The sequence below is a fragment of the Podarcis melisellensis genome, assembly GCF_964234715.1.
Source record: "Podarcis melisellensis genome assembly, chromosome: 11".
Taxonomy (NCBI): Eukaryota; Metazoa; Chordata; class Lepidosauria; order Squamata; family Lacertidae; genus Podarcis; species Podarcis melisellensis.
This window is the reverse complement of record NC_138543.1, coordinates 63,145,833-63,159,004: the sequence shown is the minus strand read 5'-3', so window position 1 is coordinate 63,159,004 and position 13,172 is coordinate 63,145,833. Positions and strand designations below refer to the sequence as shown.

The following is a 13,172-nucleotide window of genomic DNA, read 5'->3' as shown; positions in this document are numbered from 1 at the left end:
GGGGGCGGAAGGAGCCGAGCTGTGCCGAGGATGGTTCGGGGGCGGGATCGCGGGAGCGGAAGGAGCCGAGCTGTGCCGAGGATGGTTCGGGGGCGGGATCGCGGGAGCGGAAAGAGCCGAGCTGTGCCGAAGGCAGGCAGGGTGGGCGGGGCCTCCGGGCGGGCGCTTCCGAGGACAGCCGAGCGGGGCCTGGGTGGGAGCCGGGCAGGTCCCCGCGGCGCTCTCCCCTCCCGGACGCCTGGGTCCCTCGCCATGATCGAGGTGTCGGCGGCGCTGCTCCGCGGGGCGGTCTTCCTGGCCGGGGAGCCCCTCGAGTGCCTGGTCACGCTGCGCAACCCGCTGCCGCCCGACGCCACCTCCGCCTCCAGGTAGAGCCCGGCGGGAGGGAGGGAGGGCGGGCGGGGAGGAGGAGGAGGCTGCGGGGGCCGGAAACGTCGGAACGGCGAGCGCGTGCATTGCTGCGGCGCTTCACCTTTTGCACGAGAAACGCGCCCAGCAACCGAGAGGGGAAGCCAGGAGCTGAAGGCCTATGATCTTCTTTTTTCACATGGTCTAGTCCAGGCTTCTTCCTCAACCTCGCCCTCCCAGGATCCCTCGCTAGCAGGGCCAGTGGTCAGGGATGATGGGAATTGTAGTCTCAAAACATCTGGAGGGTGGGCTAGTCCTTCCCCCAGCACCGGAATTACACAGAAGCTAAACAAGCTCTAGCTTAGGGCCCCAAGTCTAGCATATATTCAACACAAAAAACAGCAACAATTTGTTGTTGACAAAGGACAGCTGGGCATAGAAAGGGCCCCATGACCTTCAGGAGTTTAGGGCCTCATCAAACCTCAATCTGGCCCTGCCCACCCCCCTAATATTCTCCAGTCTTCGGAGAGTAGCTGGAAGTGGGGAGGCAGAAAAAGGTCCTTTCCTTCCACTCTGCACTTTTGATCTGAAATCTTAGGCCCAGTTTTGCCCCCAGAGCTCAGAAACTGCTCAGGCGGAATTCCCTGCTGCACAATGCGCCTCAAACAAGGGGAGTTTTGCAGGCAGCTGAGGCCAAAGGGCTCCTGTTTTGTGAAGCGTTTGCTTCTTCCTGGTTGATGGGCTTCTAGCCAATGGATGAAGCCGCCTCAATGATTGCCATTCAGGAAGGTGGATCCAGCCAATTAGGCAAAGAGAAGATGAGTGTGAAACGCCCATTATCTAGAGAAGGAACTTGTCATTTTCTGCTGGTTTTTGCTGGTGGAGAAATAGCAATGCAATTTGGAGAGGGCCGGGACTGAGTGTAAATTCAGAAACAGAAACCAATTCAGTTCACACTCTTTTAAACTCTGAGCTTATTTCACCCCAAAGGAATGTTTTTCTGAGATCGTAAACATTTTAAAAATGTCCCATCATTGCAGGGCTGTGGCTGAGCGAGTGTGGATTACGCCAGCCTTGCAAGGAAATCCAGTGTAGGAATCCCAGTTTAGGGCAGAGCATGTCCAGTGTTGCCGTGTTGGCATTTTGGGGGAGGGGGGTGCAGAGTTGATTGCATCAGCAGTGCCATTCACAAAGGGCTTGCTGGGGGGTGGGGGAGGCTCCCTGTGGGTTGAAAGTGCAACCTGGATGCTGGGCTGACTCACTGAGAAAGGGTGGATCAGAGAGGTGAGGGGTCCCCAGGGGTCCTCTAGTCCAACCCTCTGCAGGGCAAGTTTCTTAGTGGGCAGGTCTACCCGCCAGGCCTCACCACTGCTCAGCCACCACATTTCCCCGGAAGGGTAGGCCTGTCTTCTGATGCTAGTTAGGAGGGTTTGTGGGGAGTGTTGACCCCCCCCTTGAAAGCAGGGGCTGATATCCTCCTTGGGGCTTCCCAGAAGAGGCACTGTGAGCTCCGGCTGCTTGGAGCACTGGAAGCTGGACTGGACAGATCCAGTACAGGGGTCTATTTATTTAAAGGATGGGATCAGTGGGGGAGACCAGTGAGTCAGGTCAGGCCAGGCAGGGAGTTGGGGGTCTTGCTAGGCCTTGGCTCACTGACCGGATGCGCTGAGGTCCAGGGAGGCTCCTTGCCCCTCACAGCGGCTGTTTGGGAGCCGCCTGGCCAACGGTTGCAGGACTCTGCGGCAGGGCTGGGGAGCAGCGGCCTTTCTCCTCTGTGGCCTCGGGGCTCTTTTCCTGAGCCTGGCGCCAGGCCTCCTCCGCATGCACACTTCTTCAGATGCACAAGAAAGATTATAGCCAGGACAAACCTAGTTGGTCTCGAAGGTGCTACTGGACAATTTTTCAATTTATTTTGACTGCTTCAGACCAAGACGGCTACCTACCGGAATCGAGAGAGGAAGGCTGTTCTTGAGGGTGCCCCAGCAACTGATGCAATGCTTTATGTAGCAATTGAGCAGTCACAGGTGAACCTGGGAGCAGTTAAGGACTTGAGAAAGTACAGTACTGTACAGAGAACTGCTGAGAGTACACAGAGATCCATTAAGTTTTCCTTCCCAGTGCAGAGCAGCCAAGACGCTGCCGGCCCCTCCCCGCCCCCACTGGCTGTGCCAGCCTGGGCTCCATTTTCTTGCATTGCCACAGGCCTTTGAGGTTGCCATTCTGCTTGCTCCATGCCCATGCTGCTGAGGGTGGCAGAGGCAGCAACGGGCAGAGGGGGGCTTGCAGGCCCTCAGCACTGTGGCCGGGGCTCCCTCAGGAGGAGGGGGTCCTCTGCAGGCTTCCTTTGGGTGGCCTTCGCCCAGCTGGCCTGCCCTGGAAGATGCTGGTCTCCTCGGAAAGGAGCTCCGTGGGTGTTTGGTTGAGCCCAGCCTCTGCGTGCCAGCTGGATTGGCAGCCCTCCCCTCCCGCTTTTGGCCTCAGGCCCTGACCTGCGATGGCTGCCTTCCTTGTCACCTGCCAGATCCTGAGAGAGATGCTTCTCCACTCCGGCCAGCCTGCTTAGGCGGTGAAACTGGCCTGACCTGTTTGGGCACTTGGCTTGAGGTGCCCAAGTCCTCAGGCGGGGTATTTGTTTTTCAGCCGGCTGGCCTGTGCAGGCTGTTGATGGGCTTTGCGGTTGCCACTCCTGCCTCACAGGGGGTTGGACTAAATGACCCCTGGGATCCCCCCAACTCTGTGTCTATAAAGTCTGTGTGGTGCAGAAAGGAGGTGTCCAGCAAGGGAGGGCAGCAGGTTGGGTTTGGTGCAGAGTAGAATAATAACAATAATTAGCCCCCCATCTGACTGGGTTGCTCTCATGTGCTCCTGCTGGTTTTTCTCCTCCCAATCATCTGGAGCCGGCATGAACCGGGCAGCCATCTCCTGGAGCCTGAGGGTGGGGGCAGCCAAGTGTGGGAAGGGGGGGCCCAGACCCTCTTTGCTTCTGTCAATCTCCCGGGGTGCATCCTGGCCACCCCAAAGGGAGCAGCTGTGGCAGCCAAGTGGGTCTGCCTTCCCGGGGCCAGTTCTGGCTTGGTGTGGCATTGCAAAACCCTCCTTCGGCGGCCTCTTGGGACCCCCGCCTTCCCCCCACTTCCGTTTGATGCAGAAATGGTTGTTTTATTTACGGTGTTTTTATTCTGATCTTTTGGTCAGAAAGACCTTCAGAGTGGCTAATGGCAGAGTAATTAAAAAGCAGCTCATAGCAGCAAGAGAAGGACCCCCAGTGGCCATGGGGGGGTCACTGGCAGCGTGTGGAAGGGAGGAGAAGCAGACCTTTGGGGTTTCTGGTCCATGGTCTCCAGTATCTGCCAGCCTCCCCTTCCACTTAGCCTGTGTGCGGCTGGGGTGCCTATGGCCAGGCCCATTATCGGTGAGAGGCCATGGCTGGCACCCCAGGCCAGACACTCCCCGTTTCTGCCTCTGCTGGAGCCTCCTTTGTGAGGGGGGGCCTCCAGGCGCACCCCCAGGTGAGGAACCAGGTGCTGATGGTTTCAAGGCAGGCTGTGAGGTGGAATCCAACCAGGGTCTCCCTGGTGGGTGACTTGTGCTGGGAGATGGACAGTGGGAAGGGGACACCCCCCCCCCGGTTCTCCTGGCCCTCTCAGCGGCTGGGACCAGCTTGGCGCAGTGCCGGGGGGGCTCTGAGACTGCCTGGTGAGCGCTGCACCCCATAGTTGCCTGGCAGAGCAGTTTTGTGGCTCTTGGCTCACCCTGGGGTGCCACAAGCTTCCTTCCTGTCTCCTGCGCTGCGGAACGTTTCTGTGAAAGCGCTCCCACCTTTGAGCCTCTATGTGGAAGGAAACGGAAGGGGACGTGGAAAGGAAAGAACTTTTCACCTCTTTACTGCAGCCCAGGGCTGTGTTTTCGAATCCTGGAAGACCTTTAATCTTGATAATTTTGATTGCTGGCATTCCAGGGTTTGGCAAGTTGCCCTTCTTGAAAAGGGTGCAGCTTGAATGACTGGTTTTTAATATGGCTTTATTTTCCATACAAAAATTGAGCACACAAGTCACCCATTGCCACCTGTAGAAGCTAATTTCTGGCTCATTTAAGACCATATTGAACCTTTAATCTGAATAACGGTGCAGCTTTACAACCAGAGAATACTCTCATTTTTATAACAAATTGTAAAGGGGACCCTTGTATGAGTTAATACTTTATTATCCCTTTGGAGCTGTCCTCTGTTTTTGTACTTAAGCCCTTCTGGGCTGTGACGTTTTATGGTTTGGAGTCTTGATTCTTTGGGTTATTGGTCAAATTTGCACTTTCTTTTGTTAATAAATAGTAGAAGTCCCGGAAAGTGTTAGACAGAGGGGCTGGTGTGCCAAGTGATCTTGTCCTCCACCATCAGGACTTTTTGGAGCATTGTTTTCCAAGCATGCTTCTGGGATCATCCCCTCGAGGCTCCCCCAAAATATTCCCAGAGCCCCGCCAAGGCATATTTCCTCTCCCTCCCCCCCGGGCCAGCCGGTCACCTCCACTCCTGGCTTGAGCCCCATTTATTCTCGAGGGGCATCTTGTGGCCTCAGACCCTTCATGGCTTTGAAACCTGCCCGGGTTTGTGAGTTTTGTGGCAGCAGAGGCAGTGGCCAGGGGGTGATCTAGATCGTTAGGTTCCTCATCACAAAGTTTGTGTTGTTTTCCTACCTGGTGTGTGGTGCGGGGAAGGGAGGAAGAGGGGCTGGGGTTCCTCCAGACGCCACGGGAACATGGTCTGGGGGGTCCTCTACCCCCAAGGGGTCTGGAAAGCGTGGGGTTCCAGCTTGCAAGCCTTTTTCAGGTGCCAGAGCATGCAGCTTCGCCACTGAGAGCAGGTGGCACCTTTCTGGAAAATCTGAAAGCACTGATGGGACGGAATGGGGGGAAAACACACGCACCCCTGAGCTGGGACGTCTTTCAGGCTGTGTTTGCCCTCTCTCATCCCGGAGGAGAGGGCCATCGATGTCTCCTAGTCAGAACGGCTGTGCGCTGCCTCTCTTGTTAGAGGCAGCAACGCTTCTGAATCCCAGATGCTGGAAACCAAATCGTAGACTCCTGGAATCGTAGAGTGGAAAGGGCCCCCCGAGGGCCATCTAGTCCAGCCCCCTGCAATGCAGGAATCTCTGCTCAAGCATCCAGGAGGGGAGGGAGTTTCTGTTCTGCTCCAATCTTCTTTGTGGGTTTCCCATCCTAGGCACCTGGCTGGACTGGGTGGGCCTGATCCAGCTGCAGGCTCTCCTCGCGTTCATGGGCCTTCTTTCCCTGGGTCTCTGCTCTGTCTCCCTCACGGCCTGCCCCCCCTCTCTCCCCCCCCCAGTGAAATGCTGGCCTGGGCCAGCGCTCAGATCCACTGCCAGTTCCACGCCAGCGAGAGCCGGGTGGCTCTGCCCCCTTCGGAAGACAGCCGGCACGACGTCCAGGCCGAGAACGAGACGGTTTTTGTCCCCAACAGAGGTGAGCCTGAGCTCCTTGCAGAGAGCTTCCTTCCTTGGCCTGAAAGAGGGGCAGGGCAGGGAGTGTCACTTGGGGGCCCCTGGCAAGGTAGGAAAAGGCAGGAGAGCCTGCCAGGGTGGCAGGGGGACGTCCTGGCCGTGAGTCTGTGCCCATGGCCCCTTTGGAGCCAGTGTGGTGTAGTGGTTCAGAGCAGTGGACTCCTAATCTGGGGAACGGGGTTCGCATCTCCGCTCCTCCACCTGCAGCTGCTGGGTGACCTTGGGCCAGTCACACTTCTTGAAGTCTCTCAGCCCCACTCACCTCACAGAGTGTTTGTTATGAGGGAGGAAGGGAAAGGAGAATGTGAGCCGCTTTGAGACTCCTGAAGGGTAGTGATAAAGTGGGATATCAAATCCAACTCTTCTTCTTCTTCTTCTTTTGCCTTGCAGGGGAGCGGGGCCACTGCATCCTGTCCACCCCCCCAAAGATCCTCTTCTGTGACTTGCGACTGGATCCAGGAGAGTCCAAAACCTGTGAGTAGCCCCTTCTCACCCGTCTGCCTTGCCCCCCACCCTAGGGGAGGGGTGCTGGGGAGCCCCAAGGCTTGGCTGGCGGAGGCGAGGGATGACCTCTCGGGTGGGGAAGGGCTCTGGGCTCCCCCCACACCAGCCCCACTTTCCCACTTCCATTGCCACCCAGAGATGATCTGGAAGGGCAAGCCAGGCAGTGGGGCTGAGAGCCCTGCCTGCTGCCCCCCAAAGCAAAACCCAGCCTCTGCCTGGTTGAGAGTCTCTAAAAAGGTGGGGAAGGGGCATGTGGAAGACGCCCCCCAGCTTGTTCAGATCTGCCTCCCGCTTTTCAGGCCGAGGGTGTTGGGGGGCTTGCTCAAGGATCCTGGGGGACATGGATGCAGCAAGGGCCCTGCGCTGTGAACTGGGCCCTTTCGGAGTAAGACTAAGAGTTGAAAGGGACCCCCATGGGTCATCCATCCCACCCCGCAAGGCTTTTTCATTTGCTCTGCTTCTACTCCTGCTGGCTTCCCGTCCCACCCAGCCATGGGAGGCGAAGCCCTTGGTGGTGAGACCCACGGCTCACGGCCCCCTTTCCCCAGACTCGTACTGTGAGACGCTGCCGGTGGACGGCCCCCCCTCCTTCCGGGGGCAGGCGGTCAAGTACGTCTACAAGCTGACCATCGGCTGCCAGAGGGTCAACTCGCCCATCAAGCTCCTTCGCGTCCCCTTCCGGGTGCTGGTGCTGCATGGTAAGGCCGGGGGGGCGGTCCCTGTGCAGACCGGATGGAGGGAGGACATCTTGACCCCCCCCCCGGCGAAACAGCTCATGCTGCCTCTCTCTCCGCAGGACTGAAGGACTACCAGTGCCCCCAGGACGAGGCCGTGGCCCCCTCCAACCCCTTCCTGGAGGAGGAGGAGGGGGCCAAGAAGGATTCCCGGCTGGCCGACTTGGCCACCGAGCTGCTGATGGCGGCCACCTCCAGAAGGAGCCTCCGTGAGTCGCCTCAACACCCCCCCCCCCAGTTCACTGCCCTGGGAGAGAAAGCCATTTGTCAAAAAAAGAAATATAGGAAGAGCAGCATGAATAAACTCAGTTAGACGTGGAAATTTAAGGGTCTCCCCGAATGAGGGAAATGTCCCTGTTCAAGGATCCTGTCGATGGAGCTGGATACATGCTCAGCATCTTTGAAGATCTGTCTGCTTCCTTCAAAGCCCAAAGAGAAAATGAGCATAGCCTCTTCCAAGCTCAATACAATGGAATAAAATCTCTCCTGCCCTGAAAATAAAGTTGAGAAATGGTAAAAAAGAAAGAAAGAAAAGCTATCTGCCATGTGACCAGGGTGGAGTTGAATGAAATCATATCAATTTAAATCAAATTGATTTCCATCACGATTTCAATCACTAGTCAGGAAGACGTGGGTTTCAATCTTTTTTTACAGAAAGACTCATTCCTGCTGGTATAATATTTACAACCAGATGAAGGTTTCCTTTTCAGAATAATAAGTTTTCAGAGTAGTTTTTACAGTTATATAAAAAGTTACTGATTAGGTTATACTGTTAGAAATACCTAAACAGAGAATTATGAAATTATTGTGAGGTTTAATAAGGTAACTCTTTATAATTGGACAACTTTCCTGCTGTACTTTGTTGGAAGGAGAAAAATAATAGTTTCCTTAATAACAATTTATTTAACTAAAACAATAACATTATAGCATACGTATCCATGTTTGTTAACTGATGTGGTTAAACAATTTTTTAAAAAAACTTAGAGTGAGTTTTAGCACACATGAAAAACTTAAAACAAATCCTTATTTCCTGATGAATAGCTTTTGGACTATAATATAACTTAAATAGAAAGCTATATTTAGAAAGACTTTTCCTCAGAAAGCATTTTATTTTAAAAATCCAATTTAAATTATTATTTTTTAAATCATTGATTTTTATCCACCCTGCATGTGACTCCTGGAACTTAGGTTATGGGCACAAAAACAGAAAGTTGCCAGGAGACCTGGAAAGTTCTTCCTGATATTTTGCTGGATCTCCTTTGCACCTTGCATCCTTTTGTCTGGGCCTCCCCTTTGGAGCTGCAGAAAAGGAGCCGGCTCCTTCTTCCGTGTGGCTTAAGGTGCCCATCATGCCACGGGGCACAGTGCCTCATTCAGCCACCGCACAAGAGGCTGGTTTTCACTGGGCGGGGGGAGCGCAGCCGTGTTCAATTCCAGGTGGGGGCACACCTTTTTCTCTCCCCCCCCGACTAAGTCCCCCCCCTTTGCTCCCAGACTTGTACAACATCAGCAATTCCCGCGGCAAAGTGGGCACCTTCTGCATCTTCAAGGCCGTCTACAAGATTGGCGAAGACATTGTGGGCACCTTCAACTTCTCTGAAGGGGACATCCCGTGCCTGCAGGTGAGGCGGGGTGTGTGTGTGTGTGCCCTCCAGGACGCTCTGCGGAAGGAGCGGGGTAGGCAAAATGGGGGGTGGGCGAGTCGAGGGTGCGGGATGCCAGTCGGGAGCTCATCCGGCCTCTGGGCTTGCCCTCTGCTCTCTGGCTGCTAGTACCTGGTGAGCCTGCAGACGGAGGAGCGGATCCAGGAGGCTTTCCAGCACCGGCGCGGGCAGCCCGTCTCCTACAGCACCCATGCCCGCCACCAGGAGTCCTGCCTGCACACCTCGCGCACCAGCTTCAGCCTGCCCATCCCGCTCAGCTCTGCCCCGGGGTTCAGCACCAACATTGGTGAGTCCTTCCAGTCCCTGGGAGGGAGGGGCTGGGCAGCTTCGGGGGGGGGCGATTGCTTTGCAGGCAGAAGGGGCATGGGTGGGTCAACCTTTTGCACCAAACTGCCGAGAGCTGCTGCCAGTCAGTGCCCAGTGGGCAAAGCTGGGCAGGCCAGTATGCCAGCTCTGAGGCTAGTTCCTCTGCCCCTAAACCAGGCCACCTACAAAAGAGTCACAAAAAGGGAGCTGCTGCTGGAAGCACCTCTTTGACCCCCCCGACCAGCCACAAGCTGGCATTCTCTTGGCACCCGTGACCCATGGGCACCCCCCTCCTCTCTGCCCCTTGGCTGGCTCTCACCCACTGACAGAGGGAGCCCCCCAGGTGTTCTCCCTTCCCTTGGTTTGAACAGAAGGGGGTCCTTGCTGGCCCCAAACACCTCCCTGCTGCTGTGGGGCGGGGGATGAGTGGGGGGGCTGTTATTCAGCGGGAGCAGCCCAGAGTGCCTCTGCTGATGCCCCCCCTCTTTGCAGTGTCCCTGAAGTGGCGTCTGCACTTTGAGTTTGTGACGTCCCGCGAGGCGTCGCAGCAGCAGGCCCCCCCGGAGGGCCCCCCCTCGGAAGAAGCCTCCCGGTGGTCGGGGGTGGAGCAGATGGACGTGGACACCTTCAGCTGGGACCTGCCCATCAAGGTCTTGCCCACCAACCCGCTCCTGGCCTCCTCCGTCTCCCAGGTCCCTGGCGCCAACTCCCTCACCATCTGAGGGCTCCTCTGCGTGGCTGACTGACCTGTTCCTCCGTGTGGCCTCAGAGAGGCATGATCCTGATGGGGGGGGGGCTTTGGCTGGAAGGTCTGGGGTGCAAGCAAGGGGGGGCTCTTCAGCTGGGCTCCCTCCCTCTCCCTGCCCCACTCCCCGTCTGGTGTGTGAATTTCTCCCATGGAGAAGGGGGGCGCTGCCTCCAACCTGCCCTTGTCCTTTTTTCCAGAGTGTCGTGGGGGGGGGGCTGTTGCAAACCATGGGGGTCACTGTGGTGAAAAGCTGGAGGGGCTTCCCAGCTTCATCTCCCCCAATGCTGTGTTTTGTGTCTGTTGGTTAATAAAAATCTGCTGCAATGGCTGCCCCCATACTCTGCAGGTGCCATCCTTTGCTCAGAAGGGTGGGGGCCACGGGAGACCCTTCCCCTCCTGCCCTTGTCTCCCCCCCCCCCAAGAAATCCATGGCACCAGAGCCTTTCTGCTGTTTCATGGGGTGTTTATTTGAAGAGTCAGACATGCTCTCTCTACGCCCTAAGGAATAGCTTTGGCTACGGATCGCGCCCATCTCTGGGTCAGGCCCAGCCCTCTTCCCTCATGGGACCCCCCCCCCCCCGCACAGAGTGGTCTGGACCCCTAGTTCTCTTTAGTGGTTCCCTTTAGTGGGTTTTTTGGGGGGTGGGGGGCTTTGGCTGCTTAACAGAGGAGCCAGTAGACTGGGGGGGGAGAGGAAGCTGGAAATGGGGGGCAGCAGGCCAGGACATCCACACCCCCTGCCCACCCCATTTTGGATATATTTGGGGATAAAAGCAGGCCCAATATCTGCAGGGGTGGGGAGCTACCCAGACCCCAATTTCTGGGGGAATTCATGGCAAAGGTGTCTGATCAGGAGAGGGTCCGGGGGCTGGCACCCTCCCCACTTGGCATCTGGAGGAGGGAAGGGGCAAGGTGCCCACCCTAGGAAGTGGGCAGGGATGGGCAGTAAGCAAAGCTGGGGGGAGGTCTTGCTCTACAGGTGCGGGGGGGGGGTCCTCTGGTGATGGTGGCTAGCAAGACCCTCTTTCTTTCTTTCTGGGTGCCTCTGGCGCTGCTTCCGCACCCCCCCTTCAGCGCTTTGCTTCCAGGCTCTTCCTCCCCAGCCGGGCCTTGGCCCCCCCATGGCTGCCGGGCTGCTGCTCAGGGGCCTGGCCTGACCCCCAGCCGGGCTCCAGGTTGTTCACGCAGGGCAGCCTCAGCCTGCCTTTCTGCACCAGCGAGATCTTGCAGGCCCGGGAGTCGTAGCGCGCTTCGCACCAGGCGGGGAAGTCGACCGGAGGCTGCATCCTGCAAGGAGGAGGGGGCAATAAGAACATGGGGAGAGGCTGCCGGATCAGGCCCATCCAGTCCAGTGGCTCTTGAGCTTCTCAGAGCAAAAGCACCCCCCCAGCCTACTCCCCCCCCCATGGCACTGTGGGCCTGATCCAGGCTCCCTGCAGCTACTGGGTGCTGAGGAGGCCCCAATCCTCCTGCTTTCAGCCATGCAACTCCCCTCCTTGGGGTGGGGGGTGAGGACTCTGGGCCCCGCAATGCCCTGTGGCTGATTTATAGGGTGTGGCTGGGCCCTGGGGGGGGGCGACTTGGCAGGGAGCGAGGAGAAGGAGGCATCTCTCCCAGACACCCGACTGCCTCTCAGCTTGATCCTGCCATCCCTGCAAGGAGCTGAGCTGGGGCTGTGAAGGTCCCCCCCCCAATATTGCACCTGCTAGGCTGGGCATGGGGGGGCCATGGGGCTGGCTCTGTTCCTCCAGTGAGACCAGCAGGAGAGGATTCGAACTCGGCCCTCCCTGGCCCTCTAAGCGGCTGCGCCAGGCGGGTCCCCTCCCCACTCAGAAACGGGGGTCAGACTTCACCCCTTCCTGGGCAGGTGGGTTGCTTCTCAGTGAGCCCCTCAAAGAAGTGTAGAGTTGGGAGGGACCACGAGGGCCCTTCAGGGCAGAATTTCTTTTGCCCATCGTGGGGCAAATCTTTTGCCCCGAGTTGAAGAGTCTCATGTGCTGCGAGACTCTGCATTTCCTCACATCCCGGGCTCAAATCTGCTCAGACAGCATCACCGGGTCCCAATCCCTGACTTCTGCTCGCCTCTCCCTACTCTTTCCTGTGTCCCAGAAATGACCCCTTTGCCCAGCCTTGGCCCCGGGTGCCGCGATGCCAGGAGAGGCTGGAGCAAGGATGCCTCAGGGGCCAGGACCCCATTTCCACCCTTGGGTGGCCTCTTCCAGGTGCCTCACCTGCCCGGGCCCCTTCCGGGTGTGGTGCCCTCTGGGAGCTGCTACTTGGGAGAGGGGGTCTCCTTGCGTTTCCCCTCATTGCAGCCCACATGCACCCCCCTGGCCCAACTCACATGTCGCAGCAGCCCACGCCGAGGGGGTCCAGGCAGAAGCACTTGGAGCAGTTGGCATCCTGCCAGGACTCTCCGGGGCCAAAGTGCTTCTCCTTGTAGAGGCAGGGGGCTGGAAGGAAGGAGGGAGGGAGGGCGGTCAGGGAGGAGGGCTGGCGCCGGATCTGGCCCTCGGCTCTGCCAGCTGCGTTCTCAGCCAGATGCTCTTGGGCCACCGCCAGTCTCCTCCTGCCACTCTAGAATCAGGCTTGTAGGGTGGCAAGGGAAACCCAGGGATCATCCAGCCCAACCCTCTCGGCTGAAGGAACCCTAACAGATGGCCGCCTGACCTCTGCTTAAAAACCTCCATGGAAGGAGAGTCCGCCATCCTCCAGGGGAGCCCCTTCTGCGGTTGAATCACTCTTTCTGTCACAAGGGTCTTCCTAAGGTCAAGTCTGAATCTGTTCCTTTGCCATGTGAAGATTTATTTATTTAAAATATATATATTTTTAATTAAATTTTGCAATTTTATATTCATCACTGTAACATTGTTCACAAAAAGAAAAGGCAACGTCCCCAGATACAACCCCCCCCCCCCAACTTCCCTCAACTTCCTCTTCTGGTTTCTTGCATATTTACTTCTTCTACTTGTTTAATTTTCTTTTAATATAGCTTTCTTAAAATAAAAATAAAATGTTACTATATTCTTATCATTATTATACCTTGATTGTTCTCTAATTGCCTCTAGATTCTTTCAATTATTACCATACATTCTCTACCTTGATTCTGTTGATTGTAAGTGCTTACTACTCAAACCCTGCCACTTCTTTGCAATATTTCTGTGCCTTTGAAGATTTGTGCTCGCCTTGGGTAGCCTCAAGGCTGCGTAGCCCAAGGGCGCCTGATGGCCCTTCCTGATCTTCCAGTCTCTCCAGGCCAGTCACATGCAGCAAGATTGTTTTCTCCTGTGCTAGATGGTAGGACTCGAACCCAAGTTACCAGAAAGGAGATTCTGACTCAACATCAGGGGGAACT

At 56.7% G+C, this 13,172-nt stretch overlaps 1 protein-coding gene across 1 annotated transcript; it reads left to right on the top strand.

Annotated features, from left to right (window-relative positions):
• The first annotated feature begins 178 nt into the window (after positions 1-178).
• RGP1 (RGP1 homolog, RAB6A GEF complex partner 1) lies at positions 179-12,853 on the top strand. Its single transcript, XM_081929876.1, has 8 exons — positions 179-368; positions 5,687-5,823; positions 6,252-6,335; positions 6,914-7,063; positions 7,162-7,308; positions 8,594-8,721; positions 8,872-9,049; positions 9,562-12,853. Exons 1-8 carry the CDS (start codon positions 253-255, stop codon positions 9,789-9,791), a joined length of 1,170 nt encoding a protein of 389 aa, XP_081786002.1. The 5' UTR covers positions 179-252; the 3' UTR covers positions 9,792-12,853.
• The last annotated feature ends 319 nt before the right edge of the window (positions 12,854-13,172 follow it).